The sequence below is a fragment of the Balearica regulorum genome, chromosome Z (genome assembly GCF_011004875.1).
Source record: "Balearica regulorum gibbericeps isolate bBalReg1 chromosome Z, bBalReg1.pri, whole genome shotgun sequence".
Taxonomy (NCBI): Eukaryota; Metazoa; Chordata; class Aves; order Gruiformes; family Gruidae; genus Balearica; species Balearica regulorum.
In genome coordinates this window covers 69,946,637-69,963,002 of record NC_046220.1, presented here as the reverse complement: position 1 = coordinate 69,963,002, position 16,366 = coordinate 69,946,637, and the positions used below count along the sequence as shown (strand labels likewise).

The following is a 16,366-nucleotide window of genomic DNA, read 5'->3' as shown; positions in this document are numbered from 1 at the left end:
TCTTTTTCCTATATGAAGGTACTGAAAATAGCTGTGGCCAGGTTTTCATGACTAGAGCAAACAGAGGCCAGTAACATTTCTTACATCCTGCCTATTTTCTACTGTTGATTCAAATTCTTTTGAGAAAGCTCTGTTTGATAGAACATAAATTTGTGATCATTACATAAAATGGAAATGCAAGTCTTTATTTTATGTTTAATGGTATTTATAACAGAGCGTCCATACATTTTTATTCTACTTTAATGACGTGTTCCTTCTGCCAAGGGAGACTAAGATGGTCTATTTATTATATTGTAAAAGCTCATAATTTAACTGATATTAATAATAATAATTTAGCTTAGATTCTAACATAATGTACCTAAGTACAGCTTTAGTGTTCATACTGGCTGTGTTGAAGGCCAAAAGTGATTTTGTGTAATTCATTTATGCCTACTTTTTGTTCATATGGATGCCCATTCCCTGTTGAAAAAAGTCACTTCATTGCTTCTGTATTCAGTGTTATGCTCTTGTCATCCTGAGGTTGGCAAACAATAACAGTTAAAATTAAACTATTCAACTTGAATTTAAGTAGACTGTAAAAATATTGCACTTCAGGGGTTTTTTTCCATTAAATTATTAAACAAATTATCAGAGACTGTCAGTTCTGAATTAAATATTTAGGTTACATATTTAATCTAAACTCAAATATTTAGTTTAAATTCTACTGTGTAAAATTTAAGGTACTTGGAAAATCATCTGGTTTATCAGTGTTGGCTACCTCAGATTTCCAAGCTATGCTGATGTGATATTTTGCTTGTGTCTAGTTCTTTTATATATAAAGTCTAAATTAAAAATTTAGACTGTTCATGAATTCACAGATCAGAGTTATAATTTGGTTTGAAGACCATGTTATTTAGATAGTGAGAATTATTACAGGCATTTTTATTAGTAGTATTGTTAAATTTATATTTACATTTGCTAATTAATAAAACTAATACCAAACCCACTTCTACCATTATAGCATCACACAGGAATTGTTTAGAATAAACAAATAAACAAATAAACAAATTCTAAAATAGATTTATTTTCATTCTATCTTCTTAAAAAGTCTCTTAGACTTTTAAAAATAATATTCTGTCTAAATAGCAAGAAGTTCTTCTGACTGCACAGTAGTTTCTATATAAAATGTGATGTCAAAACAACATAACACAGAACAAGAAATTATGCTACATCATGAGGAAATATAGTCTCAAAATGGCAGACTAGTCTGTGCCAAAAAGATATTTCATTTTTTAGGACCTTTTGCAGACAATACTTGCAGAAAAATGTTGTATACTGTTCACCTGAAAAGTATTTTATGAATAAGGTGGTAAGGACACTTGGAGATCCTGCTCCCTTAAAGCATTTAACTGTGTACTTGCCATTAAGAATGTGAATAATCACACTTCAGGGAGGCTACTTATAATTAATTATTTGTATTGGAGTATGAACATGGAGAGACTTAACTCACCACTACCTTGAATAGGAGTAGTCATGTGCAGTATTTTTGCAAAATGTAAAACTGTATATCATATTATATTGTCCAGCTATGAAGCAGTGAGCAGTCAGGCACTTTAAGAGCACTTTCTCTATTTATAATCAGTACAATACTACAAATTGTTAAAAGTAGCCTATCAAAAGGAAGTACCTAGAATGTATCCAGAAAAAAATAAGTGGCAAAATATAATCTAAAGTGACTCAACATTTCCCATGGTATTATTTTCCACTGCACTGGTCTAAAATATACTGACAGTTGCTGTTCGAAAATGGGGAAAGGCTCCATAAATAATAGGTAGGTCAAAGAAGTTCTGTCTAATTTGCCTTCTACAAGCTGAAGCAAATGCAAGATACAATTTAGTAGAATTTCAAGTGTGGGAGGATAACTGTTAAAACAGTATTAAATAATTTAAGTGAAATAAAACATTTAAAAATCTAAAGTATTCCATGAACTACATGTTATTTAAAAAAAAAAAAAAAAGAAAGAAAAGATGCCATAATATGTCTCTGGGACTATTCTGGGAAGATGGGGATGAGCATCTGATTTATACATAATTTTGTTAGATGAATGCTAGATGACATTCAGCACTGTTAGTTATATCTGCCTTTGAATAAGTAAAATAAAACATGTATTTGTCTCTTATTACAATGCAAGAGGTAGACCATTACATTTTCATATTCATATGCACACAGAGCAACTCTCATACATATATCATAAAAAGAGTTTTAAAATAATAACATGCACTTCTTCATGTTCAACAAACCTGGAAGCTCATAGAAAAAAAATATTTTTAAGCAATATGAGTTTTAGTTAGAATCACAGCATCATAGAATGGTTTGGGTTGGAAGGGACCTTAAAGACCATCTAGTTCCACCCCCCTGCCATGGGCAGGGACACCCTTCACTAGACCAGGTTGCCCAAAGCCCCATCCAACCTGGCCTTGAACACTTCCAGGGAGGGGGCATCCACAGCTTCTCTGGGCAACCTGTTCCAGTGCCTCACCACCCTCACAGTAAGGAATTTTTTCCCTGTATCTAAAGTTAGTCTACAAATTTATTTACTCAATCACTCCACATGGCATGATACCACTGGGATTCTCAATGGGGGAAAAAAGTAGAAAAACCAATGGGGAGGGGGAACTGCGATGGACACATCACAAATTGGGTACCATGAATTATTGCACACTTACCTACTGGAACTAGGAAACTTTCTCCAAGTGCAAACACAATGAAATCTCCATGGGGTCCCCAGACCTAATTCATAAAAATATACCTGCACTTCCTACTCACTCAGTTTGGATTTCCCTAGCAATATCGGCATTCCTTCAGCTCTAAAACAGTATCTGTTAAAAACAGAAAGAAAGGGGTTATAATTTCCTAGAACATACGTCTGGGTTGCTGAATGAAGGAAAGCCTGTGTAAACACAGGTGGGAAAACAGATGGAGAAGGGAAAAGATAGCAGGGACACAAGTCTTATCTTGTGTCCTTTAAGGTTGAGAGGAATTTTGCCAGTGACTACAGCAAGAGCAGGATGAGACCACAATGAACAATCAGTCCTCTCTCCACCAGCAAGAAAGCAAATGAAGTAACAGCAGAGTCCTGAATGTGTTCCCAGAAATCCTCCTTTTTAGTAAGTTGCGCTGAGCCTTACTGGTTGGCTAGTGCTGGCTTTATTCCTTTCTTTTTCTCTGTGTTGGCACATCAGCCGCACTCTCACACATGGGTTAAGCACAAAGGCAGTTCAGCACCTGCTTAGCTGGATGAGGACTGCACACCTGGAATATTTCCTCTGACTGCGTGGGGCTGGCAGCTGGAGGGGAACAGGGCATCACGAAACCACTCCCACTCATCAATGTGCTCTGCAGTAGCTTTGGGACAGCTTTAACATTTATGTTAGCAGGGGTAACAATCTGAGGTGAGTTATAAAACAGCAAAATGCTGCTTTTCTCCTTTGTTCCCCAAGCAGGAGCTTGCAGTCCGTAGTGCAGTGCACGTGAATGCCAGCAGACTAGGGCTGGGGTTAGGGGTGTGTAGACAAGTGGAGGCTCACAAGGCATCAGGGAGCAAAAGGGCTTCCCAGAAGGGAAAAAGAACATGCAGAGCCAGATCGTACTGTGATGACTACAGGAACCCTGAGAGTCACATGTGGAGCCAACTGAGCAAGAGGAAGGAAATTGTTGGGAAGGAGTTCTTTTACTAAAGCAAACTTCTTTTCAGTTTATTACACTCCTGCATGTTTGTTGTTGCTATTAATCATGAGACATTTTGAATCACTAACATATATAATGTTACTATGGAGTGATTCTCATATCATTTACTCCAGCAAAAATCAGAATTGCCTCACAGCAGTGGTATTATGCCAGTTTATACCAATGTATATTGGTATAATGTAAATTAGATTAGTATTAGGCTCATGAGATATATTATTATTTCTGCACTGTAAAGCCTCAGTAAATGATGAACTATGCTTCTCTATAAGCAAAAGACTCACATTCTTGTGCTTCATCTGTAAAGAATTCAAAATCTTTGCTTTATACTAATTTTAACTGTCTAGTGAGGAAGAAATACACAATATGTTCAGTAATTCCTCTTATCACAAGCAGCCTTTGAGTAATATCTAATACAATCACCTGGTACTCAGAGGAAAAGGTTTAGTAAGTAGGACCGAAACCCAGCAATTTCCTCCTTCACATATACTACTGGGATTAATGCATAAATGAGTTTGAACTAACAAGGTATTAAAGAAGAGAAGCAAAAATATGCACTGACAGACAAAAAAAATGGGGAGCTCTCATTCTCCACTGCTGTGTACTTAACAAAGACTTTACATTTTCAGTATTGTAAACTGCAGATACTCAAAACCACTGATCAGATGCCAAAAAAACCCCACCCCAAAACCTTAGCTATCACAACATCCTCAAAATACAATTACTTACATTTTTCACCTGCCTCCTGATTCTTACTCTCCATCCCAGGAAGACTGAATTCAAGCGTGTTTGTCTCAAGCTTGCAATTCAACTTAGCTGCAAACACACATGCAGTTGGGTTTTCCTACTTGCTGTTCGAAAGGGATGGGTGTAAGCACCTTCCCACTCCTTTCCAGCTTCTGAACATTGCTTTAGTCTTGTTCAGGTGTGCTCTCACCCCTTGCATTTTCTTCCCTTTCCCATCAGTCTCATGCCCAGGACATTGTCCTGCACTCGCAGTTCCTGTCATATGTCTTTGCACCACTCACAACCTGACTCCTACCCACACAGTCCTCTCTCTGTTGCCCTCCATCTCACTCCCCACAATCTTCTGCCCTCCCTTAAAGTTTTATCCTATGTGTTAACATAGCCCTGACCATCCACTCTGTCCTGGCCTTCTTCATTCACATTGTACTCTCCCTGCCCATCCTACAGAAGCAGCTGGAATGAAAAGGTCATAAATTCCATTGAGGGAAACCTTGCTTCCCTTCATATGAAAACTGCGTCAGTCTCAGTGTGAGAAGTTTCTCTTCTATTTGTAATGAGAAAAGACACGTTTAGTGCTTTGCTGAAAGCAGCAGCAATCCCATTCCTAATAACGGGAAGCTGGAAGACATTTTAGAAAACCAGGGGAGCAAGTGAAGGAAGACATAAAAAAATCCATAGACATTTAGGAAAAATGAGTATTGTAGTGTGTCCTCAAAAATAACAAGATATGGTCCTAGAGAATCCAATGAAAGCAGCTATAAAGTATTAAAATCCTGGAATTCTCCACTGGTAACTGTGGCTTACATCATTTCACTGATGTAGAAATGACTATATAACTGCACAATATAGTGAAAATGTATTCTTCATTGCCTAATTCCTTTCCCATCTATAAAAACTCACACAAGCATGCCATGTCAGAACAAGGATTCTAAGTTAAGGCAATATAAAGTTACTGTTTTCTTTAAATGCCAGTAAAAGGCAAAGGAAAATGGATTGTCCTGAATCTTTATGAAACAATCCTTCCACTGATCCATGTCTGTTCAAGACATAATTTATGGCATTGTCTTTAAAACATTTCCTCTGTGGTCATTATTGAAAGGTTTGAAAGAACATAGTCAACCTCAAATCACACTTTTTTCTGAACATATTTTTCATCTAATAATTGGGGGATATTGTTTTTTTAGTATGTTGACTGCAGATCTGAGTGTAGACCAGTCACTATTTTTCACACACCTCCTTACACATTTTGTATATTCCATCGAAGAGGGAGTGGGGGTGAAGGTGGAAGGGGTACATGGCCTAGGGAAAAACATAGTACCAGAAAGTACTTTCAAATTCCTACTAGTACTTGGAGTAGACATGTAGGATGACAATATCCTTCAATCAGCAGTCTGAAAAAATTTGTTGGGATTAAATTAGCATCCTGTGTGCTGCTGGGCTAAGTAGTGTTCCCACACACAAAGTTCAAGAAGATTAGATTTATGAACACACATGAAGGCTAAGGGATAGGATGTTCTTCCCACAGGAATACCAACAAACCAACCACAAGATGTCTGTGGTTACTGTCTTGTACTTACGCTTTCCTCACAGAAAGGAGAAACCAGTGAGCACAGATGAGGAAAGAGGCAGACAGAGCCCAGATCTATGGAGGGCTTTCTCGAGTCACCACTCCCTCAAAAATCAACAGGGAACGTAAAGCAGAGTGAAGTGTAGTCTGATTAATCTATTCCATTGATGATTATCCAGACACATTCATTTTGAGTTGAATTTCCAAGCAATTGTAAGGTTTATCTAGTTTAATGTGAGACTTGTAACACCCGGATCCACAGGGAAGCCTGTTTTTTAATTAAGAGCAAAGATCAAGCAAGAGAATTTGAATGTTCAACAGCATCTCAGTATTCAAACCTCCAGCTATTTCCTCGCTTTAATACTGCAACTGTTGGTTTTCCAGGCTCTCACTCTCCCAACAGTCTCCATTCAAGCCTCTCCCAAATACTGGTGACATTGCTTTGATTCTTCTTAAATCTTGGCTTTCACACTGAACTCCAGTTCTCCAACAACTCCAGGGTGTCAGAAGGTATCTACTAATACAATGTTGTTAATACCCAAATATTTTACATGTTGTCAGTTTGATAAACGTTTTCCACATCCAAGGTAGGATGTTGGTGAAACCACCCATAAACTCTGGAGGTAAGCCTGGCTCTCCAGGGACTCCTCTCGAACCTCCCCAGAGCCAGGGCCTGCAGGAAACTCAGGTATGGGACATACCTGACATCCAACAGTTAGTATCTCTGAGCTGGGATTGGGAGCTTCCAATTCATAAGACATTTAAAAATTGAAAAAGGATCCATTTAGGTATGGCACACCCCTCTCACCTGTGCATCCCTCCCTTGCTTGTGAGAGCACAAGTGTTGATATTGATTTATTGTGTCAGACCTGGGAGCTACACAGTTGAGGTTATAAGTTGCAGCTTCTTAAATGATATCTCAGCCTCAGATTTTGCATGTCTCCATTAGGCAAAAAAAGGGTTATTGGTTTTAGGATTAGAACACAGGCTTATTCTTCCAGCTTGTTATTGTTCCACTGTGCAACATTTCTTCTGTCTGTTTTGGTGTGGAAGCTTTACTTAGATTCTGATACACATTTTGGGAAAAAAGAGTGCTTCTCCAAAGAGAAGAGAATATTAGAATTATTTTTTCTGCTTTGACAAACCAAACCTTTTCAATTCACAGTTACCGGATGTGCAACTTGTTTCCTTTGTTTTCAGCTGCAGTCAAAGAGGTCGTTCTTCTCCAGGGTCTGAAATCCCCTTCTGGGAATTCACAATGTTATACGATATTTTGTTAAAGCAGATCTGAATCACAACACGTTGGATTTTAGGGCACTTCTTTCTCAGGTTCTCTCTCCCTGTGTGCTTGCCCTTCCTCTCCTTTCCTTGTCTCCTCTCCAGGCTACATCCAGCAGCAGCTATTATCTCCCCTTTACCCCAGCAGCTGTTAGGCTTTTGATGTATTTGCCCTCATTTTTGCACCCCTTGTCTCATCCCAGCTGCAGTCTGGATGAGCAAAACTGCTTTGGTATGCAGCGTAATAAGTTCTTGTGCTGTCTAGATATTGCAAATAGCTTACTTTTTGTCTGTATTCCTGCTAAGAAGGGTAGTGGATGAACAGGATAAGTAGTCATTTGCACTGCAACAACAGGCTGACGGTTATGTAAAATACTTTCATGTGCAATCTCCTCTTATCCTCTGCTGGTTCAGAGGAGTATTATGGGCAGATTCAGCATGCAGGCTCTTGCAAACTCATTTTCATAAACTGGGGCACTGCTAAGCATAAGAGAAGACCAAGACCAAGGTTGCTCTGTTTCTTCATCCCCAGCATTTACCTTTTCTTTCTCCTTAATCTCCTGTCTTCAGCATCTGCCATTTAAGCCCGTGGGATAAGCACAAGACCTCTTAACTGAAGTGCTTCTACAAATACTGGTACAAATCACCTTGCAGAGGCTACTGCAGAGTGACAAGGCCTGCTGGCCAGATCAGTAGGAGTTGCTTTAGCATTATTATTCTAAAATGGGATTAGTTAAGTAACTCTATAGCCCAATTCAAATCCTGAGCCCAATTCACTTTTCTAAGCTTCCCACTTCAGTATACCAGCTAAATGCCCCTCATTAGACTTTCAATTGAACATTTTTTGAAAGGCTTTTGACTCAGTTCTGGGATGATTCATGGCATTCAAGAGAAAATTAATACAATGACCAACTCACTGTAACCATACACACAAATGTTCAATCAGCTTCTGGAAACCAGCCTTGATGCTCCTTATAGAAGCAGACAGCTATCCTATTGCACAGAGACAATTTACAGTCACAAGGAACAATGTTTTCATACTGGTAAATTATTATATGTAAAAAAAGAGATTACTTTCATCCAAATATAAATATTCAGATGCCTTCATCTAAATGAAAATCTATTTTTCATTAGGATTACCAGATGAATTTAATTTGGATTAAAATTCATGCCTGGTTTTTATTAATATACATCTGTTAGAGACCTATCTAGTCGCATAAGGAGTCCAGTTTGTCATACTATATACTGGAAGGATAAAAATTGCTGTGTACTAATATTCAGTGAAAAAGCACTAGTAACAGCTTGAAATATTAATAAATACCAAAATATCTCATATAAATAATGGTCTTTTATGCACTACTTAATTTTGTAGTTCTTATAGTGATTTTTACCTTTTAGAAGTACTTTACATTTATGACTTTAAAATTGTATCCCTTTTCAAAGATTAATCCTGTTTATTTTAATTTAAATAGCTATAAAATTACTATGCAAATATTATATTTTTATTTAAATACTGTCTGCTAAATAACAGTGCTCTTAATTCAAAATAACTTCAACATTCAGGAAGGTCATTCTGCATCTTCAATAGCTATCCCCAGAACAGTTAGAAGACTCTGAACGTCTTATTCAGAAATATTTTTTGCACTCTTTACTGCAGTTCGAATCGTCTAGGCAAAGGACAGTAGACTTATTCTGATGTCTCTATGTGTCTGACATCCAAACATGTTCTGTTCTAGTGCATTCACTCCAATGTTATCATTCATTCTTTCCTACTCACCCCCGAAGTAAGAGCCATCTGTCAGCTTCAGCTCCTTGTTGGACTTGGTGATGACACCAGCAACACCATGCTGAATGAAATACATCTTTTTACCCACAGCCCCTTCTCGGATAATATAATCTCCAGGTTGGAACACCTCAAATCGCAGTTTGCTTAGCATAGCAGTTACAAAATTTGGGTCTGCATTAGCAAAAAGAGGCATTGTGGCAACCAGCTTCCGACAATTGAAGTTGACAATCTCCTAAATGGGAAGGAAACATAATGATAGTATTGGTGAGCAAATATTTACAATATGATTGGCATTGAAAAAAAAATTTTCTGCTTTCTTCACAAAGAAGTTCTTTATGCTCATATTGGACTTTTCTGTGTTTCTTTCTGTGCCTATTTTTTTAATCTTTTCATTATATGTATGGAAGAGCTGAGACTAATCAGTATTACAAATGGAGTGGGGCTCAGGCAGGCAACATCTACTGAGTTAGCAACCCAAACATTACAGTAAGAGCATATATGATCATCTGTCTATAAATGCACAAAAAGCAAACAGAAGAAAAATACAACCAGCAGTCACCTAACTGCTTTGGAAAACTAAATATAATTTCATTGTCAGTGGAGTATGTCTAGCATTTCTTACACTAAGACAAGGCTTTCTGATTGGTGTAAAGAAGACATCCCACCTACCAGTTCTCTCACCACACTGACTGCAGCCCATTGCACTCCTGCTGGAAGTTGCTTTTTCAACCTCCCATGCATCTGCTGTCTCATACTTACGTATCTCATATATCCCATGCAGCCAGCTCTCTGGGTAGCAAGCTCAGATATACCTGTCCACAGTTCAGACAAATTTCTTTCTTCTCCTCCCACCCCCACCATGTGATATCCTGCTTACAAAAATGATGCAGAAGTTCAGCTAATTCCACAGTACAAGCAACAAAACCATAATGGGTTCTTCAAATCAGTCCCTTGCATCTGGGAAGGAGGTGGGAATCTCCCTTTGAAGGGAAGCCATTGGCTATTGAGGCAAATAAGAAGCACGAGCATGATATAACAGTGAAGAAACAACTGCCTTTCCTAGAGAAATTACATCCTTTCAAAATAAAGCCAGTGGAACCTGGAAAAATAATGTGAAAGAAGATGTCTCACCAGGCACCTGGGAAGCAGAAAGCTGTTATCTCCAGCAATGTCTTATTTTCCATTAAAGGATAAGAAAAACAGGGAAAAAATACTTCCTAGTGCTAGTCCTAGGATAGATTATGACATCTTCTTACAGTCCTGCAAGAAAATGTCATTATATAATGGCAAGGTGGAAATAGAAGTGCCTCTAAGCAGAGATGAACATTGATTCTTAACAACGGTCTGTACAGCAATTCTCTTTAACCCTGGTCTCAATAGCACCACATCTATATACTTAGATAAACACTACATAAGCCTTTTCCCCCCTCTCCTCTTTTTTCCTTCTGGAATGAACCAAGGACATATAAAAAAAAATATATAATTTTATATAATTATAATTTAATGCAGATTTAATTCTAGAATTATTGGGTTAAAGGTAGAGTTAATGAAGAGTAACATGGTACATCTTTGAAATCAAACACTAAAGTCCAATTGAATTAGTGGGGATATGATTCCACCAAGAACATTTTATCTGAGAATTATTTATAAGTGATGGAAATAGAACACTCCTCTTCCATCACTTTTCACTGTACTGCCTCACTCTCCCTCACCCTCTCTGATTGCCATAACTTCCCCTTCTTATGACTGTTTTGGCATGCCTGAAATACTGCACCATGTATGGACTCCATGGCTAATCAGAAATGGGCTGGATTAAGACAGCAGGAGTCAGACCTCAGACCAAGAGCAGACTTCTTCGTGTTTGCATGAAACTTGAAATGTACAGGAATATATGGCAGAAATGGAAACAGAAAAGGAGGAAAAGAGCACTAGGGGAGACTCCTAGTCTCCTAGTAATGACTGGGAGACTCCTACTTATAGAAAGGAAGAGCAGTTTGACTATGACTCCCACCCAGCGCAAGCAAAGACATGAATGCTACTGGTGCAACACTGGGACAATACTATCCACACACATGACTTCAGAATCAGAGCTTTAAAAACCCTCACAAACAAGTCATGCTTGTAAAAACACATGGAAAATTTGGTGCAAGATGTGGCGCTGTTTGCCTGAATCGAAAAAATAATCTCAAACAGCAGCACTGCAAGGTGTGAACTACCAAGTAGGTGTCGTTGGCATTCAAGATCAGTGAATCCTGCTGAGTCATTAAGTCAAGAGCAGTAATCCCAGGCTACACCTTCAAGTATATTTTGTATGAAAGCATAAATGTTAAAAAGAAATTCCAGCTGACTGTCTAAAGGATGAGGAAAAGCCTGTTTTCCTTCTTGTCTAAACACTCCATTTCTCAGTAAAGCTTCAGCCACCACTTCCCTCCCAAGGGAGAGTTATTCTCTGCTCCCACTGCTCGCAGTATGGTGGCATCATGCAAGGAGTCCCAGACTACATCCTCAGCTCCGTATGAGACTGCCTTACTGCAGTCTCAGCTGATGCTGGAAAGCTGGCAATCACTATTACTCGTCTTGCCTTGCTCAGGGACTTTTCAGTAGACTTGCTGCTTGTTTTCTGTTTCTGAAAGTAAATAGCTTGTCTTGCATCCCCAGGAGGCAGAGAAAGGAAATTACTAAGAAGCAAAAATTGACTGGAAATTATGTAGAAGCTGGTGGGGAGGCACAGAAAAGGCTGGGCGAGTGGAAAGCTCAACTCCAGTGATGATGAGGAAGAAAGAGTAAAATAGACCTAGGTTGAGTAGTATTAAGAGAGAGAGAATGGGAGGAAAACAAAAAGAAGGAACACAAAGACCTAGAAGAAAGGAAAAAGACAAGGCAGGAAGGTTGACTTTAAAAACAGATAAACTGAAAGTCCTGACGAAGTGAGAGCACGGGAGCACAAAACCTGGTGAAAAGGTGTCTGGAGTGAAAGCTGAGAAGTAGGACAGATGAAGAAAGCAAAAGAGAAATTGGAAAAAAAAAAAGACAAATGACATATCTCAGTAGCATTGTAGGACACCATGATATAGGCAGAGGGGAGAATTCAGACCTGCATTACTCCGCTTCGTAAAACCAGTCCAACCCAACCAGAAGGAAATTCATCTCGTCTTGGAAATACCAACAAAACACACCCTTGTCTCAGGATTTTCACCCCTGGAATGTCATGTCTCCATCTTCTTCCCATCTTTCTCTCTCAATATGTAATTTATACCTGGATATATCCATGTATATGCACACACAGGTTACCTGCTCAGCCTAAGTTGCCTAATAAAGGTACCAACATAGCTACAAAACCACTCTGCTGTGGTAATTTCAGCTGTTATATCCTAGCAATGCATTCACTTTGTTGATTAGTTTTTTGTGAAAGTTTATACTAAAGTACAAACTTTCCTTATTTAAGACTTTAGAAGGTGGAAAATTACTGAGGGAGAAAGAAATGTGTCATTTTTAAGTGCTTTGTTTTTCTTTAAAGTGTTCTTTTATTTAAATATGAGATCATTCAGAGCAAGTAAAATACATTTCCTTAAGTCTTAATCACAGGCAGTGCTGCAATTTCAGATTCTTGTGTATTACTTTAAATATCATCTTGGGGAGAAAGAAACAGTAAAGATTATGAACTTGTTTTATGTAACTCAGAAAGTACTAGGAGAAATTGTTCTGTGTTTTAAAATAAAGGTAACAAAAGAACAAACTGCCAAATTAAAAGTTGACATTTCATGCAGAGAAAAATCTTTCACTTATATTTTCTTTGAGTTAATTCTTTGGAGCCAGACTGGAACCAGATTATGCTGCCCAATATGATATCTTAATTAAATGAAATAATAATGATTGTGTCTCACCTCTACATAAAGAAAATAACAAGTGAAGCCTGAGGAAAGGATTATATTGCTGAAGTGGTTAAAGGGCAAGAGTGATTCAGACCTACATGGAGCAAGTGTTGTTCTAGTTCAAGTATCAGTCTCTTACGCAAGAACTAAGTCAGAGGTACAATGGTCTGCTTTATATAAGAGATTGGTTAGGTAATTACACTGGCTCCTGCTCCTTTATAGTGTACTAGTTCTATTACTCATCTTGGCCTTCCTGTCTATTTTTTTCAAACTGATCTTAAAGCATCAGATATGATCATTTTGTGTGGGTTCAATATATCTGGACGACTGCTCCGATGCATCTCAAGATGGCCCATTTACAAAGGCAGCTGCAAGGCTCTCCTAGCTAGCTGTGACTGCGGCGCAACGGTGGCCAACTTCTCCAATGGCATCTATAAGGGTTTGTAGGACCTTTCCTCAGGAGAAGATTTTTAGATAGAGGTACTGCTTTTAATTAGACTGACAGGAAAAAGCTGTTGCTAGAAAAAAAGCAGAAAAAGTTCTTGAAACATCTGTATGTCTGAAAGATTCTTTGCTTTTTCCCACAAGTCCAATTCAGCTAATAATAGGTACTACTTCCATCTACAAACTATGTCTTTCTTATGTGTAGGCCACCAAAGTCCGTTTATTACACTGAAAAGTAGCTTAGTTTCATTAGGTCATTTCTACATACTATTGTAAAAATCTAGTGCATAACTTGAACAATGCACATTTTTCTCCTGAGTGTCCTCCTTTACATTCTGCTTTCAAAGGATAAGAAACTAAATCTGTCTTAATTTCCTGACCATTGAAAGGAACAAATCACTTTATTGAGAAAGCTATTTTTCCTCTTAGAAATAACTCACAGAAGAAAAATTACCAAGCAAGTGATTAAGAGAGAACTATAGGAAAAAGCGTGGTATTTAGGGATTTGGGGCTGTATGAGCAGGTTAAATATATTTAAACTAGGGTTTAAGGAGTCATATTCTGTATGTGTTCATGATTTCCTGTAATTTTTTAATCCATTGGTCAATTATAGCCAACTTTGGCAGAAAGGTGGCATCTCACTAAGTTCTCATAGGTTTTATGACAGTGGGCAATCAGGAGGACTAGGATTAGTACCCCACTGAGGGAATGACTACATCATTAGCTCACAACTTGTTTAATGCCAGAAAATCTACATGTGGCAACAGGATGCAATATTCTTCATTTCTGGTGCACCTGAAATTGTTCAAATTGCTTTGACACATTCTGTTTAATCAGCTACACAGAGTGTATGACTTAAAATAAATTTTGCTCCCAGGCTTTCATATAAATAATAGTGATTATGTACATTTTCCTCTTTGAATCGGATTTCCATGATTTTCCATCTTCCAATTACATTGATCAATTTTGACACAGAGATTCTGTGTAAATTTTACTTACAAATTGGGCAGCTCTTAGATACCATCATTTATGTTTAGATCTGCATTGAGAAACACAATTCTTTTTCTTCTGAACTTTGTTATTTTGCCATTCTGTTAACATAGTTAGATATTGTGTGTTTTAGAAAGCCTCACTGTCTACCCCCTTCGGCTATGTATTTTAAAGCCCAAGAATGCTCTGATCTGAGGTAACCTACATGTTTGACCTACACACAAAGCACAAAACCGGAAAAAAACCTCTGATCTCTAAGGCAAAACAGTCCGCATGATCTCAGTGGCTGTCAGAACCACTGGTCAGACTATTTATGCACATTTTCAAAATCCTCAGTTCCCCAAGACCTCCAGAATACCTGTATACACGTTGCACAGAAGCAGAAAATTTTCCAGTCAGCTGTGAGATAAGCTTAGGCAGGCAAAAGGAAGGGAGGAATAAGTATGCTTTCCATCCAAATGATGAATGAAATCCCCTCCTTGGATTCTACCAGGACCGAGTTGAAGCAGGTTGCTTTTTTTCTGTCTAGCTCTGTTCAACTCAGTTTAAGACAAGTCAGCCTTAAAGAGAACATATGGTAGCTAGTATTGCTGTCTCCTAAGAGAAAGCAATCTTTTTTTATGCATTTGCAAACAGAAGGGATATAGATTTGACCAATTATATTTTCTTGGCTTCGTTGATTAAATGTTGGCCTTCTGCATACTTTTCTATCATTCCCCACTTGATTAAAATTTTCTATTCAACTCGTTATATGCATTTTTTATGCTTCAGAATTATTATTACATTAAATTCAAATGAAGACAGGATAATCCTTTTGAGGATATACAGTTCAACCAAACCTCCAAAAAATCAGTCTGATGAAGGGTATCCATCTTTTTCCCAGCTTGTTAATTGATTTAATAGAGCTTAAGGGAGACCAGTTCTGTGCATCTCATGCTTCTCTTTGGATCTTCCATTATATTTAGAAGATTAAAAAAGAGCAAAAGAAAGAACGAAAGAAGGAAAAAAGATATTATCAATCCACCCTTTCATTCACCCAACTGTCCATCCATTCCTTAACTGGGCTATTTAAAAGGGAATTTAGCTTTCATATTGCTCAATGTTCTGAAATATTCTATGCCTTTTAAGTTTCATTTCCAGCTGGGAAAAGGATGAGAAGCATCAAAATGAGAACAGTGATACAGGCAATTCTTTAAGGCAGTCTGTAATTGTGAAACAGGCAGTCTAATTTCAAAAGTCAGAGAAATCCTGATAATCTAGATAAGTACTTAAAGTTTGGGCCAATTGACCAATCTCTACTTTTGCAGATTTTCCCTTCTGAACAGTACTACGGAACAAATTTCCTGAATGCTCTTAGTTAAAAACCACCCACAGTTCACTACAGAAGGTAATATGGAGTTAGTGCTGTACGATATAGTATTTGCTGTAGAGACTGTTCCCTGTTATTAACTGAATAAATGGACTGCAATTTGCAAATATATTTAACAATCACTATTTCATTTTTTATTGCCCCTGAGTAACCAAATATCTCTATTCCCATTTGTGTGTGTGTAGTGTTTGGTTGAGTAAGGCATTTTAAATATTGAAGTTGTCCCATTATGCCAATGAGACTACAGATTTAAACACATGTATTCTCAAATTGTGGAGGGCAGGTAAATCCTAAGAGGTATCCATATTGATAGGTGCATCCTATTGGTATCCATATCCTATTGGTACCCATATCAGAAACCTGTGTCAGTACATGGAAGAGCGGCATGAATTAGCCATTATGTTCGTTGTACAAATGGATGAAGCACCCTTCATGTTTTTCTGAAACAATGATTAAGAAATAGGAGAAAGTTGGTTTTGCTAATAATGACAAAACTTTTTCTAATCTGTTTGCTCACAGGTTAATATCTACTGCAGCATTGCTTTCCCACTGTCTTTGGAGCTTCCAGTCACCTCCTCTATCTGGTAATC

The 16,366-nt window shown here is 37.8% G+C and overlaps 1 protein-coding gene across 1 annotated transcript in view; it reads right to left on the bottom strand.

The window, feature by feature from the left end:
- HCN1 (hyperpolarization activated cyclic nucleotide gated potassium channel 1) overlaps window positions 1-16,366 on the bottom strand; it is a 207,954-nt gene that overhangs the window by 14,168 nt on the left and 177,420 nt on the right. The window contains exon 6 of the mRNA XM_075741307.1: window positions 9,093-9,333. Coding sequence (XP_075597422.1) covers window positions 9,093-9,333 — 241 coding nt within the window. The remainder of the gene's footprint in view (window positions 1-9,092; window positions 9,334-16,366) is intronic.